This window comes from Tetrahymena thermophila (genome assembly GCF_000189635.1).
Source record: "Tetrahymena thermophila SB210 genomic scaffold scf_8254181, whole genome shotgun sequence".
NCBI classification, from domain to species: domain Eukaryota; phylum Ciliophora; class Oligohymenophorea; order Hymenostomatida; family Tetrahymenidae; genus Tetrahymena; species Tetrahymena thermophila.
This window is the reverse complement of record NW_002476082.1, coordinates 169,354-185,741: the sequence shown is the minus strand read 5'-3', so window position 1 is coordinate 185,741 and position 16,388 is coordinate 169,354. Positions and strand designations below refer to the sequence as shown.

The window sequence follows — 16,388 nt, the reverse complement described above, 5'->3', positions numbered from 1 at the left end:
CCCCAACCCCAACCCCAACCCCAACCCCAACCCCAACCCCAACCCCAACCCCAACCCCAACCCCAACCCCAACCCCAACCCCAACCCCAACCCCAACCCCAACCCCAACCCCAACCCCAACCCCAACCCCAACCCCAACCCCAACCCCAACCCCAACCCCAACCCCAACCCCAACCCCAACCCCCAACCCCAACGAAATTTATTCTAATTAATTTTCAAATATTGAATGCATTTAGAATAATAATAAGTCAAATTTTGATCAATTATTGAATTTACATTGAATGCTTTAAGCTTTTTTTAAATTATCTAAAATTTTAATTATATTTAAGATAGGTTTTAAAATGACTTTATAAAATACTCATTAAAGTAAATTAATATTTGAATATTTCAAAACTTATTTAAATAATTAAATTCATGATTTAATAAATTTTAGTAAATTTAATAAAAATAATTTTAGTTATTATAAATAAATATTCTTAGTGGATATAAAATATCAGTTTTAATAGCAAGGAAGAAGAGAAGATATTTGGATTTATTATAGATTAAGTAGATAAAATTTAATACTATTTTATATGCATTTACTATACTTATATTTTTGTGATTAATTTAGATTATTTGATAGAATTTTCTATCTTTTTTTTATTTAAATCTGCCAATCTATTTTTATTCATAGATATTTTTACTTAATTAGAATTTGCAAAAATCATTCATTGCTAATTTTAATTTTATTATTCTTCCTATTTTTTTAAGTATTCAATGTAAAGTGGATTCTCTACTACTCTATTTGCTCTTTATAACATATGAATTCCATCTAAATGATCTAATTCGTGCTAAAATGCTCTAGCTTAAAGTCCTGAAAGTTCCTACTTAACCTTTTTACCCATTATATTTTAATATTCTACTAATATCTAAATTGGTCTAGTTACAAAAGCTAGTTATTCAGGAATACTTAGGCACCCTTCCTCTTCCTCAGAGGTTTCCTTGCTTTTGTCTAGTATTTGAGGATTACATATAGTTAATATTCTTTTTTAGATATCAAAAGGATTTGCATTGAAATCAGCCAATAAAAAGAATCTCAAATCTAATCCTACTTAATTAGCTGCAATTGCGACTCCTTTTTTTTCATAAACTCCTTTATTTAAACGTAGTGTATCAATCAGCTTATCGATTTAATTTTCTACTTCTTAATTCAAAGGAAAAATCACTTCTTTTTTGACCTAAGTAGTTAGCTATACGTCATTCTGGGATAATATAGTGTATATATCTGCTTTTTATTTTACAGATTTTAAAGCTTTCTTAAAGACAAATTTTTTCATTTGAAAATTCGATAGGAAATAAATAAATATTACTTTAATTAAATACTCTTTTGCAATAATCTTTAATATTCATGATTAATTAGTATATTTTATTTAGATTTTGCAAATAGGTTAATCTGTACTAGATACCTATTAACTAAATACATTAATAGTTTGCTAATTTTAAGTATTTAGAAATCAAAACTATAAAAAGAAATTTATTTAGAGTTCATATATATCTTTTAAAAGAAGAGAGGATGTAAGAATCTTTCAAACTTATAGAGTGCTTTAACTAATTAACTAGCAAATAATTCTTAATAAAAAAATGATAAATAACAAAAATAATTAAAAACAAATAATATATTTCATTCATAAAATAATTAGAGGAATAATATTTTAAATGAAATTTATTTTTTCAAAAGTGTATTAGCTAATCCTTTCTTACATTTTTATCTAGTATTTGCTTGATTTTTGGATACTAGTATAATGCTGTTATTAATTATTTTAAAAAAAGGAGAGGATTGAATCTTTCAGGAGATTACATATAACACTATATCTATCAATTATTTTTAGAATCGAGAAATTATTATCTATTACAGACAATTAATTTTTATTTATAAATTTATTCATTATATTTGAATATTTAAAGCTACAAAATATTTACAAGAAAGGCACTCTTGCTTTATTATAGGATTATAATTTGAATTTATTTTAATATGTATCTTTTTTTAAATATCAATGTTTGTTCGTTTCAATTTATTCAGAAAAAAGCATATATTTGAAAAAGTTTAATACAAAAAACAAATTTAAAAGATTAGTAAATGTAGAGGATTAAATTATAAATTAATAATTTTATATAAATTAATATAATTTTATTTTTTATCTAGTAATTTAGCATTTAATTTTGGAATTTTTAATATAAAAGCAAAAAATATGTTTATGTGGATGAATCAATAAAATAATAATGGTGAATAAAGGTAATTAATTAACTAATTAACACTTTTTTTAAGAGGTATTTAATATTTGAGTCTTTTAGAGTTTAATTGGAAAAAAAATAAATCGTTAAAATTAAAAATATGAATTTTGTAGTTTGAGGATATATGATTTGTTAATTATTTATTTATTGATTTATTAACTAATTTTATTTTTAAATCAAATAAATTTGCTAAAAACTAAATTTACTATTTGTTTATATTATTAATAAAAAATAATTTATGAAAATCAATTGTGTCACTGCTGGTAAAATTAAATATGTTGAATAAAACAGTTTGAGGTCAGATTGTTTGAAAAGGAGGATAATTTTTTTGATAAAAAAATGATATTTTCTAATTGTTTTTATTATATTTAAAAAACTCAGTTTTGTGAAAAAAGTGACAAACTCATTTTTATTATTAAATAAATTAAAATGAGCAAAGTGTTTGTTTGATATTTTTAGAAAATATTTAATATTTTTCCTATATTATTATAATATAATAATATAATACCCTTCACTTAAGTAATTTTGGCTTGATTTTTCAATAAATCATTTAACAAAAAAAGTTTTAAACTTTGTTTGAATTTTATTTAATACATTTTTATTTGCAAAAAAGAATGTAATTGATGGGAGCTTTATAGTTTTGTCAGGGTTCCAGATAAGTAAACAGCATTTTAGATTCTAGAAAGAAAATAATAAATAGAAATATCTAAATCACATTGAAGGATTAAAAATTTAATTAGTTCTAAATCAAAGTAATATATGATTGATTCTTAGTGAAATACTTCAAAATTTAGCAAGTAATTTATTTTTATTATGAGAAATATAATTTTATAAACAATAGATGATATAAAATAATTTACAATCTTATATCTAAAATTAATTTTTAAAACTTGAAATGTAAACTTAATGCATACTTGGAATAAATATATAATGTTAAAGGAAATAATTAATGGTTCAAAGGTAATAAATATATTTTTAAATTAATTGATTTGAATATTTAAAATATACTGCCTTTATTATATAAGAAAGGTTAAAATAAGTGTAATTAAGATGGTAAAATGTGAAATTTATGAATATAATAATATTGATAAACAAGGAGTAGGATAAATAAAAAATCTAATAATGCTGGCCAGCTTTTTTAAATTGTAAACAAGTATAAAGAGAATGAAAAATATAAATTTGCTAAAATCATGATTATTATAGATTATAATTTTGAATAAGATCTAGAACAGATGATATTAGCAATTTATAGAAGTCTCTATTGTAAAAATGCTAGATACTATAATTAGCAGAAAATAAGGAAATTTATAGGAAAAAATCTTAATATAATTTAAAATTATGTTAAAGTAAATTTAAATACATCTATTTTTTTAATTATTAATTAGTACTAAAATATAATGAATGAACACGTCAAATTATTAATACTTTATATTATATTTGATTGCATTTAGCTAATTTTTTCTCTTCCAAAATTTTACCTATTAGTAGACATAGTGATGAAAGATATATTACGATGAATTTATTTAGTCTATTGACATTTATTGTACTGAAATAATTGTTTTTAAGTTCCTTCTTGTCAAAGTAAATGCTATTTATTTTTAATGTATGTATGTTAGTTTATGATGAAATCTAAATCATTTATTAAATGTAATTTTTCCAAAAATTTTAAAGAATATTCAATGATAAAAAGTTAGGTATATTATTTATCAGTATTTTGTTTAAAATGGCAACTTATAAAAAGTGTGTAAGGGAGATTGAGTTGGTTTGCTGACTATTTTAATTTAAACTATTTTGCATAGTTAGTTACTTGAGAGAATAATTGATAGGTAAAAAAATATTAGTTTTTTTTGTAATATACTCAAATGAAAAATACTAATTTATAATAAATTAACAAAACGTAAGCTATTTAACTTAATTTTAGAGTTTTTTTAGTTTAAAATTTATTTTAATCCCAAAATATTATATTTTACATTTTGAGACCATTAAAAAAATAAAACCTTTTTATACTTGATATCTGCTAAACTTATCACTTCATTAAATTCTTAAAGTAAGTAAATCTACTTTTAGAAGATCTTATTAGGAATTCATATACAATATCGATTATTATATCATTTTATAAATAAAATTATTTACATTAATTTTAGTGTAGGTTATTGTGCACATAAATGTGATAAGAACTGACTTATTTTATTCCTCCATTTTGTATATGAGTTTATAAAAGAAAATGTAAATATTTCAAAAAGCTTAACTGAGTTTTGATTGTGATAAAAATCTTAAAATAAGTATTGAAAAAAAAGTTCAAATAAATCATTCAAAAAGAAATATAACACAAATATTCAGACAAAAAATTTTCAAAGCTAATATGTAGTTTTCAATCATTTAAAAGAAGTGATTTGAGTAGCAAAATTAATAGGGCACATTTAAATTTTATAACTTAGCTAAATTTTTTTATAGACATTATATTATTAAAAGGATAGAGTAAAATGATGAATAAAAAATACTCAAATAAAACTGAGCGCATTTGCATTTAATAATTATTAAGAAGTAATATTCTTCTACAAACAATGTTGAAAAAACTATGAAATAACTAATCTTTGAGAATTTGTATTATCTGTTAAGTTATAGGGATTTTTGCTTTAATTAGGCATATTTATAAACTCAATATGTTAATTGTAAATAAAAAAATTCATTCAAAGAATCACTCTACTAATTAATTAATTAATTTATCAACCCACTCAGGCTTTTTAACTCAACCCAAATTTTTTATTAACCCTACCCTATTAATTAAATTAACAAATTAGATTGCAAAAATTTGAAGAAGTTCTAGTTTTAGAATTACAAACAAATTGGCTTATTCAATTAATCAATTTTTTTTCTTTCCTTCTATTGTCATTACAGATTAATTTAAATTGCATGCATTTTTTAATCATCAAATTTCATTAAACCCCTGGTTGCTTCATAATTCATTAATTCATACATTCATTTTTAGTATATACTAAAAGGATACTTATTAGTCCATCGCTTTATCTTAAAAAATAAACAATTTATCAATAATAATAAATTAATAAAAAAGTAAATTAATAAAACAAATCTCTAAACAAAAAACTACAAAAACCAACATCTAAAGCATAATCATAGTAGTTGTAATTATACGCTTAATTTGGTAACAATATTTAGCCTCTTAACTCATAAATACTTAACAAAAATTTCAAATCCTTGACTATCTAAAGACAGATACTTATAAACTTCATTCTCATAATAACTCTAACAATTGCTAAGATATTTAACTCGAAAATTCTCTAACATACTCAAAAATATTAATAATGATTTAATAAATGTCAAATTCTCATCCCTTCGCACTCAACTCTCTTGCTCAATCAACAGCCATGCCAAATACTTTGCAAGGTAGCTTCAATAATTAAATATGTCCTACTTCATCTATCCCTATAGTTGGCATTCCATCAAATTCAAGTTTTACACCTCAAAATTTTATTACCATGCCATCTGTCCCATTTACATAATAATCAACCAGCTAAAATTTTCAATATAATAGCTCCGAGAATTAGTAAAATTTATTGTGCTACAACACCAATAATTACTTAAATACTTATCCCATGGGAATCGTAGGAGGATAAAACCAATATCAAACTTCAAATTATTTTGGGTAGAATGTGAACTTGCCATCTAATGATACTCAATAAAGCATGCTTTAATTACAAATGATGAATTTGAAATATAAATAAATTATTTAATAGTAACAATAATAATTAAAATAGATGCAAATGTAATAACAGCTATAGCAAACAACCCAATAATAGTAGTAGTAATAATAATTTAATTAAATTTACCCATAATAAATTTTAAATTCCTTTAATTCTTCAAGTAGTTCTATTAATTAAATGAATTACATTAGCAATCACTAACCTGCTAATTCGAGCTGCTTAAATACTCCTTATCTGAATGCTCTATAAAAGTAGAATTCCATAAATACTAATAATAATTGTGGTGAATAAAAAGATGGAATATATACAGAAATGAATAAAGTTAAAGTAGAAGTCTAATCGCAATGTTAGTAAGGCTTATAAGTTTAAGCCTTAGAAAAATAATTATCAGCCAGCTAATAAAATTTTTCTTCCCCACTTTCCATTCCTAGTACAGCACCTCTTACTTAAAAATAATATATTAACTCACAAAATGATTTAATGAGTGCAACAATGGTAAATACTTCATAACTCAGACATGTAAATGGAGATTTTGCTTCCTAACCTAATAAGCTGAATACTTCTCAAACATCTTTGAACACAGTTAAAATTGAAAGCAACTAAAGCTCTAAATCCATCTAATTCTCACAAGATCACTAAATGTAAAATAATACCTATTCTTAGAGGTAGAATTTTTTTACATTAGCAAACTCCAAATCATAGGAGATGTAATAAAATTTTGAAGGAATAGACAATAATAAATCTTTAAATGAATTAAGCTAGCAAGTGGAAGATAATAAAAACCCTGAAAACAGCTCCTTCATCTCTGAAAAGAAACTTAAACGCTCAAGATCTCATCTTAATAATATTGAAATCGACACACAATCTCATTCTCAATACGCTTGCAACGAAAGCTCTAATAAGTACAGCAATGAAATAGATGAAGTAATATGCAAGAAAAGATTTACTTAAGTTAAATAGGAAGATGAATAGATGATAATCTCATAGTAATCTAAAAGTGATGTGAAAGCCACTAATATTCCTCAGCTTTAAGACTCAAAAAAGAGATTTTCTAATTCCATTTTATCAACTTCAGCCTCAGCCTATTGCGAAAGAAGCTCTATGGTATCTAACTCAGAGAGTAGTATCTTAAAAGAAGACCCATAATACCTTGAATTCTCTAGGTTGTCATCTTTTGATAATATTTAAGAAGCCTAAAAATCCTTCGATAAATTAATCAAAAAATTATCTATTAATCAAATGATAGAATGTGTCCTATCAAACCTCCCTTCTAAACCTGAAGAAACAACTAATTTTGAAAATAAATTTGTGAATTCTATGAAAGCAAAGCAAAGCAAGGATAAGAGAAACCCAAACGCACTTTACATGACCAGATTCCATAACTTAACAAGACTCTTAATGTACAATATAGTCTAGCTCTTTTCCTTCGATATTCTCACTCAAAATTTGAATATCCACTTTTACATAGCCTAAGAGCTTGAAAATATTTGCCGTAAAATCAAGTAGCATGCTCGCTAAACTTGTAACGGGTAATTTAAGACAGACTTTTACACACATTCTCACTATAATGGTTTGTTCCTTGTTTTGGATAAGAATACTATTTCTCACATCAAAAAATCATAAAAGGACATAGAAATTCACTAATAAGTTTACGGAGTGGATATCTAGCCAATTAGCAATCAAGAAGAAAATGAGAATTTTGAAGTGAAGAAATGCAATTTTTTCAAAATACTCGCACACGAAATACTAATGAGATGCTCCTACTAAAGCGTTGAAAAGAGTTTAATAAATGGCGATGATGCTCGTCGCATATATTTCCGCAGAGCTCTTTCTGGAATATCAAAGCTAAATAAAGGATAAGTTGTTCACAGATTTTGAATTAAAAATAAGCCAAAAATCAAATTATTAATTAAAAGCTAGAAACTTTTCAAATATTATATATAATTCGAGCTTTTAACATGGTCAAGAAAAAGACTTAAAATCAACCAAAAGATAACTAACTTCTACATGCAAAATGTTTGCATAAAACAAACAAACAAACAACCAACCAATAAATAAATAAATAAATAAATACTTTATTATTTTAATAAAAAAACAATTTAAACCAATGAAATAATATAAATACAAAAATGAATTTAATATTAACTTCAAAACAATGAATTTATTACAAATTATTTCTCTTCTTACTGTCTTTAATCCTCTTTTCTAATCTTAAAATCTTACTATTCTCATATTAAATATTAAAAAACTATATAAATAATTTAATGTTAATTTATAATGTTTGCGAAATCAGTATATACATTCTTGCTTTTTCTGTAAATTATTGTTCATTTCTTGTTAAAAATCTACTTACTAACAAAAAATAATCCTCATAAACTATTTTTTTAGCAAATAAAGACTTTTTTAAATTTAATAAATTAATGAATTAATATTTTATTAATGTTTCATTTCGTTTCAAAGGTATGCTACTAAATTTGACTCATTTTGAATGATAAAAAATGTAAGCTACAAATTTCAAATATTACCAACAGACCAATACTTGATTTTTTTATGGAATACTTTTAAAAAGTAGAAATTTAAATAAAGCTAAATTTTTTTATAGTTTCTATGATTAATGCAGCGCTTGATCTAATAAAAAATTATTCGATTATAGCAACAAAATATTACTCAATTTGCACTATTCTATTGCAATTTTTATTAGATAAAATAAATCCAAGTTACTTTTTTCAATATGTATAATTAAAATATTGTTTTTTAGATATTTATTTGAATTTTATATGAATTTTTAAAATCTAAAAAGAACATTTTGGCATTTTTTAATTTACATTTTAAAAATTTTATTTTTAACGGGCATAAATGTTTCTCTATTGATTTTATTTTTCACCATATTTACATATTTATATAAAAATAACTGAGTAAACATGTATTTTATCTCTTAAAAATATTAAATATTTATTTTTGTTTTTATTAAGTTATCTTTTAAATTATCATTACATTTTTTAAATGCGTATATAAGATTAAATCATTTAAAATTTGGTGTGTAAATCCTGTAATACTTTTCTTTCATATTGATACCATATAAATAAAGTGCTAATTAGCCTTTTTTTGTTTGTAATTTATATTCTTCTCCATGATTTTAATAAAATACTTTGATTATTAAAATATCTTTTAGAGGAATTACTCAAGTATATTTGTGTGATTATTTTTGTTACTGGAGTATGATAAAAGCAGTTTTAATTTATATGAGACTCACACTCTCTTTGAAATAAATGTAATTTCCTTATGATATATAAGTTTTCTAATAATTATAAAAACAAAGAAAAGAAAATATTACTCCTGGTAATAAGGGGATTTCAATTAGTTAGTAAAATGTGTTACTTTTTAAGATTTTACCAAGTTTCATGCGTTGAAATTATTTAGAAAACAGAATAGTATTCAAAATAAAAATTTTTATTACTACTTTTATTCAAACAAAAAGACAAAATGAGTTTTTATTTTAACAAAAAAATTAGTTTTTAATAAAACTCAAGTAACTGACATCGAAATTAAAATAAAATATAACTAATGTGACAAATTGTCTTTTTTATTTTAACAAAAATGAGAACGTGTAATTAAATCCTAAACATGATTCTTAAAGCTATTTGCCAATGATTTAAATGAAACATACTTAAAATTTCAAAAAAGTATTCTAAATTGATAAATACTAAGATATTTACATATTAAGAGTAAATTAGATTAGGGATTATATATTTTGCATTTTTTTAGATGCAATAATATTTCATGCATGTTTATGTGAATCAAAAAGTAATCAAAGTGGGTGACTATCTAGTTGTTTTTTGCTTGAAATTTGATTACTACTTTCTCTATTCGCTAAAGCCTAAAAATTATTATCAAGTATAATTGGAATATAATATATTTGTGAAATTAATTATTGAGTTTAAATTTTAATCTCTCTTCATTAATTTTACACAATCAAATTACAGTTAAGCATTCGTATACTTGCCACCTACATATATTATTCAAAAAATTTAAAACTCATTTCTGAGCCAGTTTTTTTTTAATTTTAATGCAAACTCATATTCAATTACAATTTTCCCAAATTATGAATGACTAAAAATAATTTAGCTCAAAAAGAAGCGGACTGTAAACTAAAGCAAATTATTAAGCACCTTTTCCATTTTTTGAAAAATACAAATACTCTAATCATACTTTAATTATACTTCTATCTTTCAAATAATTTGCGTTTATGCTAAAGATAAAATAATATTTTAAAAATGTATTTAAATGAGATACAAAAATACATCACTATTAAGAAGAATTTTTTGTAAATAAAGTACACTTATTCTTTTTTCCACGAGTAACTTTATATATTTCAACTCTAAATAATAATTAATTTTGATTTTACATGTAATTCTTTTTTTCCTGCTCACATTACTCAATGAATTGGTTATTCTACTTTACAGGTCTTGACACTAACAAGTGAATACTTAAAATTTCTAAATACATTTTTATTACATCAATTTCTTTATTGTACAACAAACTAAAAATAAAAATATAAATTATTGAAGATGACGCAAAATATACATTATATTTTAAACAATTATTTATTATTATAAATAATAATAAATTTTCAAATAAAAAATTTATGTGATGTAACCATCTAAATATTGCCTATTTCTAAATAATCCCATCAATAACAAGTTATGTAAAAGACAATACCATCTATGAAATTTTAAAAAGTATTACTATGAAACTATCTAAGAAGTATTTGCTAAAATTTCTGAACAATTAAAAAAAAAATCTATTATTAAATCAATACTAAATTTTATTATTTGTAAAATTTTTAAAAATAACCTACCCCATAAAATTTCTCATCAACTAAAGAAAGTCAACCAGCTAATTAAGGAAGCGATAGCCAAAAAATTCATTTAATTTGAATATATACTTCAATTTATTCTTTTGAAACCTGATTATACCTTTTTCAAATGAAAGAAATTGAAATAAAATCTATAAAAGAGTAATAGTTTTTGTTTTTCAAGATGCAATACTTGCTCTCAATCTTAAATTTTAACAATATTCTTACAATAAAAACTGTTTATTCAATAAAAATTTTATTTGTAAACAATCAATGATATTTTATTTCACACAGCCTTAATAACTTATCATTATTTAAACTAAAAACCTAAAATTATCATGATAAAAATACTCACAAATCTAAAAATACAATTTTATACTTGATTTTCGCTAAAAAATTTAAATATAATTAATAATTATCTTCCAAAATTTAATCTTCACATTTTTTATTGAAAGTTTGATGATATAAAGTAAAGTTTTTGATATTAATATCTTCGTATATGCGTAGATACATGTATTTACTTTATAAATAAATTCAAATTATTTTACTTTATATTGTAATCTAGTAGATTAATATTTAGTCTAATTTTAAACTAATATTTCATCCATTATAAACTGAATTTGCTAGAACGAAGTTAAAGTTTTAATGTGCTAGGCGAAAATTTTATTTCTAAATTAAGTGAGATTCTATCTAAATTCTTAGATTGTCTAACTGACTTTACCAGCCAGTTAAATTTTTTAATTTTTTATTAAATTGCAGATTTTTTAAATATAAAAGAGGATAAAAAAATATAATAGCAAAATGGCAAAAATACATTAAGGTTATAACCAAAAATATTTTTTTATTTATATTTGATAGTATTTTGTATTTATTACTCTTAAATAAAGACAAATAAGATCTTATTAAACCACTCAAAATTTGAGTCTTACATTAAAATACAAATCAATTAACTAATTAATTTCTTTTTTAAATCTACTGAACTATTTATTGCATTTTTTAGATCATTTAATTTTCTTGAAATCTGTAAGGTTCTTTTGTAAAAAATTATACTTAATATCTTTATTAAAATTAGTTTTTCTAAAATATCTGAATATTTTAAATATAATTTATGATTTTTAATCTATTTCAAATGATTCAATTTAAAGAGGGATTGCTTAAAAAATATTAAAAAAAATCAATATAAAATTTGCTTACATTTTTAAAACAATAAGAAAAAAATTAATTTGGAAAACTTAAAAGTTTACTCAAAAACAAATTGATTATAGCAATTGCTTGCTAGCGCTCTTATCAATAAATTATATTTGATTACAATTATACTTTGTAAATAGAGTTGTCTATAAGGTGGGGGAAAAAAAGGGAAATTTAAGCAAAATAAGAAGAAAATAGTAAACTGAAAAAAATATATTTATTTACTTATTTATAAGACTTAGTAATAAAAATAAAAAATTTTAGTTCAAATTCAATTTTTCACAAATATATAAATTACTCCATCTTTTTATTCTTTATTTTATATCCCTATTTTTTTAATCCTCTTCAAATATCCTCTTAAGAATTAATATGATCAAAGAATATTTTCTATAAAAGAAATAAAAGACCTTGTGTTTTAAACATACAGAAGTAGCAAAATAGCAAAATAAAATTTTATTTACATTTTATTTTTTGTTAATTTTTCAAATCTCTCTGCTTAAAAGTATATTCTTTCCATTTCCACAAACTTTTTTGACTATATCATAATGTAAATTATTTTAACCATTTTTAAGAATAAATACAAAATATTTCAAGTATCTTTAATTTGTATAAATACTATAAATATGTTATAACTATTTCTTAAATTGAGTAATATTCTAAATTTTTTGATTGCAAATTAATACTTTGATAATTAAATGCATCAGTATATTGTATTGATTTTAAAAATACGTTTGATTCGTATTGTCAAAACGTGATAATAAAATGAAAAATACAACCATATTAAAAGAAAACATTTATGACAATAATTTATTTATTTGAAACTTACCTGGTATTTCTAAGAACTAAATTTGGGCACGGAAGTTAAGCTTTGTTTATTATTTACTTCAAAAAAAAGTAATGAAAATATTTATTTTTATAAAAGTGAGAGAAAGGTTTTAAATACCTAAAAATCCAAGTCATTAAATAATACCTAAATATTGTACTTAAATATAAATAAACTCGAATCTAAGAGTAAAATAGCAACATTTATTATATTTATAATTTGTATTTAAAAAATTTAGGAATTAAAAAATTCAAAAAAAATTATTGGCACAAAAGGGAAATTAAAAAAAGTCAAGTAAAGCAAATGTGAATATAAAATACTTTGATAAATTAATAATACAATTAGAAAAGTACACTTTGGCGCATGTGATCTTGTCACCTCTATTTTAAAATTAGATTTCTAATTAAAATTTTAATAATATGATCTTCAAATAGAGTCATTAGGTCACATGTGCCAAAGAGTACTTTCTGATTATGTGTAATAGAAACATTTATTCTTAAAATAAAATAAAATATCAATCCAATATTTTACAAAAATATTTATATGTCTAGATTATATATTTTTTAAGATTTATTTTTGCTAAAATAGCTATGCCTTCCTATTTAATCACAATCTATTACTTCACCATTTCTCATTTTTAAAGTTCGTGAGAGCTGACTAAAATTTAAAGGTTAAACTGATAAAATCAAGTGATTACAGTCACCTTTTTAATTATGCTTAACTGACCTTATCTTTATTTTTATTACCTACAAACCTAAAACAAAATTAAAATTGTCTTAGACTTTTTTTGAAGAAATTATAAATAAACTTTTATTTATTAGTTTACAAAAGAGTTTATATTTCATCAAGAAAAATTAATTTAATTGATTAGAATCTTTTCAAATCCTCAAAATTTAAGATATTCATTTTAATAAGATGTTGTTAAAACTAAAATATATATTTATTAAAAATATTTATCTAAATAATAATTACTCACCTTTCCCTTTCCGAATTATTTTTTTAGAATGCTTATATTCTTTTAAAATAATATATAGAATTTTACAAGACATTCATTTAAATTACATTAAGTGTTAAAAATATTTATAACTAATATCAAGAAAAACTAAAATAATAAATATTTACATACTTTACTATTTAATATATTCAAAAACAAGATGTTGTTAAAATAGAATTAAGTAATATGAATATTTATAGCTAATATCAAGTAAGTTAAAATATAATTATTCATCTTTCTAAATTTTTAAAAAATATAAATACAATTTTTCTATTCCTCTAAAAATAATAAATTCTAGATAACAAGATGCTGTAAGGATCACATTAAATATTACTAGTATTTATAACTAATATCAAGCATGTTAAAATAGTAATTTCTAGCCTTTATATTTTAAATAGAGTTTTTTAATTCCTCTAAAGTAATATGCCATGATAGCAAGATGCTATTATTATTACTTTAAATATAATAAATATTTTTAACTAATAGCTATCTTTTTAAAATAATAATAATTACTCTTCTTTGCAATTTTTTTTAAATAGAATTTTTCAATTTCACTGATAGTAATATATTCATTATAACAAGATGCATTTAAAATTATATTAAAAATACTTATGAATATTTATAAGTATTATATAGATAGTTAAAATAATAATTACTCACCTATTCAAGTTTTTTTTAAATTTATTTACTCATATTTTATTTTATTGTTTTCTTTTTACTTTGATTTTATTTGTATCAAATGCAAGAAATGAGATCAAAAATATTTTTGGATAATCAAATAAATCTGATTCATGGAAATTTTTAATTTTTTAGGTTGCTTTAATATTATTCTTATTAAATTGAATTCAATTAAATAAATGGATAAAATAATTTTTTCTATTAATAAATTAAATACAACTACTTAAATTAATTTATGATTGACAATAGAATTTTTTAATTTTAAAGATGAAAATGTATTTAAATTAAAGTGAAATGTTTGCTTGCTTTTTATCTTTTATGTATGTGAATTTATATTTATTAAATGTAATTTAATTCATTCATTTTATGTTTTTTGAAAAAATTATAAAATGTGTTCTTTATTTTCAGCCAAGAATTAGAAAAAAATTAATAAAAAAATTGATTGATTTATGTAAATTTTTTTGACTATTGCATTTCTTTTAATTGATTTTCAAGCATTAATTAATATTTCTTTTAAAAAAAATTTAGATAGGATAAATAGAGATTACTCATAGTAGTTTTCAGAACTAAATAACTCTTAGGATATTTTTTCATTAATAATTTGTACTCGAGTGAATGGACAATGTAGTAAAAAGCAAAGAAAAACAAAAAACGGTTAGGTTAGTTGGTGATACTGTAGATAATATCAGAGAAAAGACATTTTAATTATGTGTAAAACTTCGATTAGATAATACAATTGTAGGTAGGATCGGCTCTCATTTAAATATTTTTAGTTAACCATTTATTGACTCAGTAACAAATCGGATTGATTAAACAATATAATAAAAGGTAGAAAGATACATACATTTTAGAAAAACCTATACAAATGCTTAGTTTCGCTAAAATTTGATTGCAAAAATTATTGATTTCTTCATCAGAAGTATGTAAGAAATAGATCCTACTTTGATTGAAGAATCTGCAGTTTTTTAAAAGATTTAGGAACACGAAGTTTTATACGAATAATCTATCCCACATAAAACTAATGAAGAGTTGGCTATTATACCCCTGCATTCCCTTTTTTAGAAGTAGCTTTCTCTCCAAGACAGAATTAAACTATTAATGCTTTTAGTTAATGAATAGGCAAGATACTAAATAGAAAAATTGATAATAAACCACCCAGTAATATAATTTGTAGATAGAAAGTACTAAGTACTACATAAATTAAAGGAAATAAGAACATTTTACTTAGTTTTGAATGATGTATTAAATGAGTTAGTTGTAGAACCTATAATAAAAACGTTGGATTATTAAAGAGCTGCAATTGTATATTATGCGTAGCCTGTAATAGATAGGGTCAAAAAATCCTTTACTTATTTTAAATTGTAGATTAAGCTATGTAAGAGTCAAATTATTGTTAAGGCTATACAGGCAAAAGAGTTTATTGTGCTTTCCTTTAAGTTCAAGCTTAATGATGTCTTTAACCACTTTAAAAAAGTTTTAAAATCTTTTATTCAGTAAACATTTAATGTGCCAACTTACATTTATAAGTCCTACATTTATTGTGGGGTTCAACTAAAAGCATTTGCTGAAAAATATATCCTTCTCTTTGATTTTATTGTAAAAGAATTTGAAAAGTTCACAGATAAATGCAAGGAAAAAGCTGTATAAATAGCCTAAGACATATACTCAGAAGCTCTAAAGGCTTATAAATATAGGAAAAAAATATATTAAATAAAATACAACATAAAAGATGATTGAATAAAAATAAATAATATTTATATAATAAAAATATATTCATAATGTCTAATAATTTATTTAATTTTAAATTCACAATAAAGAGTGCTAATCTTAAAACATTATTTTTAAGTTCCTTATTTA

General features: G+C 21.9%; 3 protein-coding genes across 3 annotated transcripts; all 3 read right to left on the bottom strand. All coding sequences in view use genetic code 6, as the record gives it.

Moving 5' to 3' along the window:
- Positions 1–479: 479 nt before the first annotated feature.
- Positions 480–1,360, bottom strand: TTHERM_000929443 (peptide deformylase; the record flags this gene model as incomplete). Its single annotated transcript, XM_012800489.1, has 1 exon — positions 480–1,360. A coding segment is annotated over one exon (651 nt), but the record flags the coding sequence as incomplete, so codon positions are not given.
- Positions 1,361–5,682: 4,322 nt separating this feature from the next.
- TTHERM_000929442 (transmembrane protein, putative) lies at positions 5,683–6,501 on the bottom strand (the record flags this gene model as incomplete). Its single annotated transcript, XM_012800488.1, has 2 exons — positions 5,683–5,978; positions 6,120–6,501. The coding sequence occupies 2 exons, from the start codon at positions 6,499–6,501 to the stop codon at positions 5,683–5,685; spliced, it is 678 nt and encodes a 225-aa protein (XP_012655942.1).
- Positions 6,502–15,320: 8,819 nt separating this feature from the next.
- On the bottom strand, positions 15,321–15,728 carry TTHERM_000929441 (transmembrane protein, putative; the record flags this gene model as incomplete). Its single annotated transcript, XM_012800487.1, has 1 exon — positions 15,321–15,728. The coding sequence occupies one exon, from the start codon at positions 15,726–15,728 to the stop codon at positions 15,321–15,323; it is 408 nt and encodes a 135-aa protein (XP_012655941.1).
- Between the last annotated feature and the right edge of the window lie 660 nt (positions 15,729–16,388).